The 7,085-nt window shown below is 40.2% G+C and overlaps 1 protein-coding gene across 1 annotated transcript; it reads right to left on the bottom strand.

The window, feature by feature from the left end:
* Positions 1–1,536: 1,536 nt before the first annotated feature.
* On the bottom strand, positions 1,537–6,678 carry LOC100384255 (Syntaxin-132). The gene is given in 13 exon segments (NM_001176821.1): positions 1,537–1,931; positions 2,077–2,142; positions 2,223–2,303; positions 2,392–2,469; positions 2,556–2,581; positions 3,482–3,542; positions 4,367–4,409; positions 4,495–4,568; positions 4,691–4,779; positions 4,890–4,938; positions 5,279–5,335; positions 5,460–5,576; positions 6,486–6,678. Coding segments are annotated over 13 exon segments (924 nt in total). The 5' UTR covers positions 6,504–6,678; the 3' UTR covers positions 1,537–1,766.
* Between the last annotated feature and the right edge of the window lie 407 nt (positions 6,679–7,085).

The following is a 7,085-nucleotide window of genomic DNA, read 5'->3' as shown; positions in this document are numbered from 1 at the left end:
GCACCTAGTGATTGCAACCCCGCATTAGGTGTGATTGCAACTATTGTATAATTCTATCCAAATATCTGTTAAAAAATGTAAACAAAATGATTGCAACTGCTGGTGTGTTGTAATTGCAACTGCTAGTGTGGTGTGGATGCAACTGCGGAGTTGCTCTGATGTGATTGCAAGTACTGAATAACTCTGGGAAATTTTGTTAAAAAAATATGATTGCAACTGCTGGTCTGGTGTAATTGCAACTGCTAGTCTGGTGTGATTGCAACTTCTATATAAATATGTCCAAAAATCTGTTAAACAAACAATGGTTGCAACTGCTGTCTGGTGTAATTGCAACTGCTGGTCTGGTGTGATTGCAACTTCTATATAACTATGTCCAAAAATCTGTTAAACAAAACAATGATCGCAACTGCTGGTCTTGGTGCAGACTGAAGTTGTCAGGGCCTGCGCGTCGGTTCAGCCTGGGTGGGGTGGTTGGCTCGGACCAGGTGCTCCTGGCGCGTAGGTTCGGCCTGGGTGCATTCTCTATATTGAATGCACCCAGGTATAATATATAAATACAGTATATATATATATATATATATATATATATATATATGAATTAATGAAATGCAGCAATTATCTTCGTTCGTTTATATTTTTATTCATATATTGATCTAACAAAGGTATGTCCTTGACCTTCGTTTAATGAGCATTTCACCTTTGGAGAGACAATGCTTCGGAAGACGAAAGTCTATTATAATTAATAATTGTGTTGTCTTATTCTTAATTTATAGCATTCGAAAACAAGTGACCAACATGACTCTATCTTCGGTGCTTCTCCACCCATGAGCCGGTTGTTTAAACCGATGCTGAGCTAGGTGCTCGGACACCTGTCGGTCTACCTCGGCTATGCAATGTTTCTTGGGACTAATATTATCTCTTGGTTCTCCGAGCGTTAGCCCGTGGCCTTTTGAGACTGAGTAACGGGCCATCGTTAATAGGGTGAGTACAATGCTGTGAAGCTCTTGGAGGCTGTCCTTGAAATCTGATTGTTGAGCGATTGGCCATTCATTACCTGCTGCAGATCCAGAAGCTTCCTCCCGTTTGCAAGAACGAGTAAAATAATTTAGGCTCTAATGCAACCGAACTGCAGATAATAATTCATTGAATAGTTTTAAGCATTGAGAGCGACAAATCAGTGAAGTTGTGAAGAATTCTGATTGAATGTAATAATGTTTGTGGAACACTTTTGATCTAACTAAACAAACGGCAGTGAAGGTCTATGGACTTGCACGTGGAAGTCATGTCTGATTGAATGGTTCTGCTGTTTGTTTATGCTCTGTAAACTGCACTGTTGAAAGGGTGGAGTTTGAATATTATAAGGATGGCTAAGCTACTGGACATAGCTTTAATTCCTGTGGAAACGATGCATCTCCAGTCTAAGAAACTATCCTTGGGCCTGTTCACGGTTGCTTTCGGAAGTATACGATCACGTAAAACAAATCAAGGATTGCATCAGCAGTAGCTTACTGTCTACGTAGACAGAGTTACCAATTTCCCAAGAAACCAGTATGTGTAGGCCTTTAGTTGCACAACCAATACAGCAAATTCGAATCAAGCAAAATCTGAAAGTTCACACCCAAAGTTTCTCTTCCAAAAGGAAAAAAAAAACAAAGATTGCAATACGATGTACAGCACCTTCTGACATATGCACAGCTATAACAAGAATACTATAGGTAATATCATCAACCAAAACCAACATGGGAACGACGCTTCTTGTTTGCTGCTTATTTACCCCAGGACCATGGTTTCAAGGAGAGGATAATGATGAGAATGATTATGAGGAGGATGATTATGCCTATGCAGGTCCATTTTCGTGTGTTCTTCTGCAGCTTCTTCGCTTTCTGGAGAAGGTTTGTTCCGGTCTGAATATGTTCAGCTGCACCTGTGACCTGAGTACAGATATACCAAAAGTCAGAAAAAAGTCAAAAATAACAATTCTATGGCTGGTTCCCTTTTTTTTAATGTTTAACGAAATAGGTGATTGCAGGTATCAAGAAAAATAGCAATCGAGTGACAAAGCATCAATCACCATACCTGCGTCTCAATGTTGTCCAGCATCTCACCTTGAGCTTCAACCAACACAGCCAAGTCCAGGAAGATCTGCATTCAGGAGAGTTTTGCATGCAGTAAGAGTGTGTAGTCCTTGAAACCTGAATCTTGGGAGTTTGGCCATTCATTACCTGCTGCAGATCAAGAAGCTTCCTCTCAATCTCTTTCACAGTATCATGGCGCTCCTGGATCTCCTGCAGCGTGTCCAGTACCTGTGAATGCAAGAAATTCACCATCCAGCTTTGTCAGCATCCAGGCTGAAATTCCTGCAGTTGTATAGAAGGCCTAAAGGATTAGTACCCTTCCTCGCCCTTGCTCTTGAATCGCTCTCTGAAAGATTTGCTCGCCGTCGCCTGTTTCTATCAGCTTGTCGATTGTCTGAGTTTTGATTCCGTGTTAGAAACACAGCATGCAGGTTTGCTAACAACCATGGCTTGAAATTAAGTCTTTCGGTATTCTCTTACCTCTTCATCAGCACGCTCCCCCGTCACTGTTCGGTTGGATATTTGTAAGAATGAATAAAATAATTAAGCTATAATGCAACTCAAGCCCGTGCCAGCGGGAGTGCAAGGTGTTCACCGGAACAGGGCCCCCATAAAATCTAGGGCCCCAAATATATAAGTCTGTAGTATATTTATATAATAGAAAATATGTATTAGAGCATCTCCAAGCAGAGGCGGGCCCACTGGGTATTCATGGGTATTCATTGAATACCCAAAATTTTTGTGATTTATAGTAATTTACCAATAATGTATTATACAAAATAGCGTTATAGCACTAATTTCTTTAATTTTTTGAATTTTTGAATACCCAATATCAAATATCTGGGCCCGCTTCTGTCTCCAAGACTATTTCTAAATTTCAGTCTCTAAATTATCATTTTGAGAATCACTCTAAATTTATTTTAATCTCCAACAACTTTTATATATCTTATTTGTATTTTTAGAGTCATTCACGCTAGCGAGAAAGATAGAATAGAAGATGATTATTTTTGATAGCCATTTAAATAAGCTGTTAGAAGGGTTTTTTTTCAAAAAAAAATTCATATCAATTAGAAAAAATATATAGTCTTTTAGAGTTGTTTTTAGTCTTTAATTATTTACTCATGCGTCTATTCCATAACTGTGATCCATAACTGTGAGACATGAGTTTAGTCACAGCTCATATACGTGTAGTCCGATATTTTATTCACCGACAGTCGACATTCTTGACTAATAAAAGAGGTCTCATTTCAGAATTCGACTAATAAAAGAGGCCTCATTTCAGAATTCGACTAATAAAAGAGGCCTCATTTCAGAATTTGTACAGGGCCTCAGATTTTACCGGCACGGCCCTGATGCAACTGAACTACAAACAGTAAAACTATGTTTATGAGTTTGAGAAAGCGGACCAGTGAAAACACGACGCTCCACTACGTCACGATATTCCTGCTGGATTTCTTCTCGTAATGTCTGGAGACATGCACAAACAGGCATTTATAATCTTTAAGGAGCATAAACTGGCATTTTCAGCTTTATCAGTCTAAGCATTATACAGCCACAAAATCACTGAACACAAAATTCGGTTGTATATTTAGCACCATTTCAAGCTGATAAGCATGCAGGGAAGTACAAAATGTGTGTTCTGTGATTCGAATGAATCTATACAACACTTGTTTTTTAAATGTCATTACGCTAGATTCTTTTGGAGGCTTTTATTTTGGTGTTTTGGTCTAAGTACCCCGAGATCATTTAAACATATTTTTGGATCTTGGTTGCATGGGGTGCACCTCAAAGTTCAAAATCTGATTATTACAGGTGTTGCAGTTTTATGTTGGGCTATCTGGATAAGTCGGAATGACTTAGTGTTTAACAAAACCCCGATGGTTACTTATTTGCAGGTTCTGTTTCGGGCGACCCATTGGCTTAGGTTTTGGGGATATTTGCAGAGGGTTGAAGACCAGGAGATAATCAAGGAGACGTGTCGACGGATCGAAATCGCATCTATGCAATTTTTTTCTTATTTTGGTTGGAGTTTTACGAACAGGATTACATATTGAGGTTATAGTATGTCTGTTGGGTGTCGTGTTTATTTTAATGTTTGTGGTGTAAGATTGCACTCTATGTTGGGAGTGTTGATCTTTTGATGTTACTTTGTTTGTAAGGCTGTACCCTCCTTTCATAGAGGACAAAGCCGGGACCTGGTTTCCATTATCTAAAAAAGCATGCAGAAAGCATGTTCAACATGTAGATTATGCACAAGAACTGGAATTTGAAGTTAAAAGGAGAGGAGGTACCTGAAACTCCAGTATACGTTCTCTCAACTTCTTTGTCAATGCGCTGCAACAAAATCATCAAGCAATCAATCATATCAAGAAAGAGAAAGAGGACAAGGGCAAGCAGGAAATGATCACATGGACCTTACACAGTGGTTGTTGTCCGGGATCGGTCCACACCCGATCCCTTGCCAAATCCTGGTTTTCCTCTGTTCACAGCATTCTGGAGAAGGATAATCAGCACAACATAAGATAGATGGCAAAGTCTATAAGCAGCCATAACTTATTTATTATCCATGTAATTACTTCTCATATATTTGAGTGCAAAGAAGGGAGAAAACTAACATCTTTGTTCAGTTGCTCTACTTTTGATTTTGCCAGCCGTGCAATCTTTGTCACTTCATTGACATCCTTCTCCATGCGTTTTTTTACCTCTACAAGTAGCAAAGAAATCATCACTAGTTATACAACATTTGAGGAAGAAAATACCAATGCTGTTCTACTTGCAGAAAACAAACCGATATGGCGATATCCCATAGCGCACCTTTCATCGCAGATGCCTTCGTGACAACTTTTGACTCCTCATTTGAGTTCTGCGTGAATTGACAGTCTTTAGATGTAGGCTAATATTGTTCAGTCAGCAAACAAGAAAAAAACATCTAGAATAAGGGCATGGTTGGATCACTTGGACTAGTTACTAGTTATGGCTAACAACTAGTTGAAGACTTAACTAGCACTTATTAGCTCTCATGTTTGGATGCACTAGGGCTATTTTTCTAATTTTTAGTTAGCTAACAATTAGCTCGGATATCTAACAGACTCTAAATATATGGGACACATTCTGAAGTAATGCTGAGATATGATAGCGCTAGAATATAACTGTTAGCCATAATAAATGCAACATAACAACTCCAAGTTGATGTTGGCAGTCACCTGAAGGTCCTTCAGTAACTTTGTCAATGTGTTGAGCAAGCTTTCAACCTCTTTGACCTGAATTTTGTGGTAGCACGAAGTTTAATGCGTCAGGTTGCAACCATACTAAGCTGTTGGCCACTTCTTCAGATGTTTTTTTTTTCAGGATGAGATAAACTCTGCCAGACAGAAACACACGGACCTGTTCATAGAATCCCTCAAAACCTGGCTGCGCAGAACTAGTCAGGTCACCCTGCAATCCAAGCTCGATGTCGACATTTCCTGAGGACTGCCCCCGTTTGCCGAGCTCAAACGAATCCTATTAAATCGAGGTTAAAAATATGATTTGCAGAACACACAACTAATTCTTCACAAAATCCAAATCACAGAGAGACGCCGCTTGTATTATATACAAAGTCAAAGCAGCCAAGCAGGACTCTGAATTTGCAAAAGGTTGGACCAGAAAAGTCCTAGGCTGCCATTTACATATCAAGATTGAATGTTTCAAACCATGATGTTTCGTCAAGGAAGACAAGTGATCACGCCAAAGCTCAAGCTAACCTTTTTTTAACTGAAAGCTGAAAGGAAAAGAAAAAAAATCTCCAAAAATCATGATATTAATGTATTAAGTATTTTAGCGCTATTTTTTTTCTCATAGTTCTACCGTTCAAGCAGAGCATGCTCTGAACAACTCGAGATTTCTCCTGATAGCTCCACCAGGATGCAGGAAGAATACCACCAGTTGGCGCCAAATTTTTTTATCAAAAAAAAAAAAAAACAGACACACATATACTAATTGCAGCACGGCAGGTCCGAACATCTCAGATTATCCTTAAGTGGCTACACGAGTAAGATCATCGTCTCCTGCTGAATTTCACAAATGAAGTAGTACTATCAACATCTCAAATTTCCATAAATAGCAGGACGGGGAAGAACAGAAGGAACAAGATTATCGATGCTCATGTCATATTAGGTCAATATCAAAATAAAATAAACAAGTTGGCATACATGAACCGATCAAGCCACCAAGGCCGATCCAGTGATAAAACCACAACCAGAGCAAGAACCTCTGAAAACCTTGATCGCCTCGATCTTCACAGCACAAGCAAACCATGAACCCATTATTTAGACTTGACTCTTGGGCTCTTGGCACGAGAAAGGAACTAGGAAAACCGCAACCAAACGACACGCAAAGACAGCAAGAGGCGAGAACAGCGGCGGTGCGCACCGTGAGAAGGTTCCGCATCCTTGGCCTGCCGGCGGCACAAGAATGGGCGGGATCGGCGCCGGAGAAGGCGAAATTCTTGGCAGAGGCGGGCGCGTGTCCCGGACGGGCGGTGTAGGATGGTCTGGCCGGAAATTCGTGGGCGGACGAGGAAGGAAGGGTCCTCGGCAGGGCGGCGAAGAACGGTTGAGGCGCGTGGGAGGGGGTTTATTGGCTGGACTGCGACGAAGACTTTCTAGAAGTTAATATTTTTTTTCGGTCGTGTGTGCGGGCTGACTGAGAGTGATGGGTGTACCTTTGCTTGGTTGGTAGTGGTAGAGTGGATTGTAGACCGTAGAGTATCTGTATCCATCTATTTTGTAGTTGCAGCTAGTGTGTTTTGCAAAAGGAAAATGTGTTACATGCTTATTCTGAATAAAACTCACAAAGTATATTATAGAGTAAAATGCATTACCGCTCTCTAAACTTGTAACGGTGTGTCATCTCAGTCCCTAAACTGCTAAAGTGCACATCTAGATTTCTAAACTTGTGAAATTGTATCATCATATTCCCTAATCTTAGAAGTGCACATTTCAGCCCTTATACTTGTACGATTGTGTCATC

The sequence above is a fragment of the Zea mays genome, chromosome 3, assembly GCF_902167145.1.
Source record: "Zea mays cultivar B73 chromosome 3, Zm-B73-REFERENCE-NAM-5.0, whole genome shotgun sequence".
NCBI classification, from domain to species: Eukaryota; Viridiplantae; Streptophyta; class Magnoliopsida; order Poales; family Poaceae; genus Zea; species Zea mays.
The sequence above is the reverse complement of the archived record's forward strand: the minus strand, read 5'-3'. Positions and strand labels throughout refer to the sequence as shown.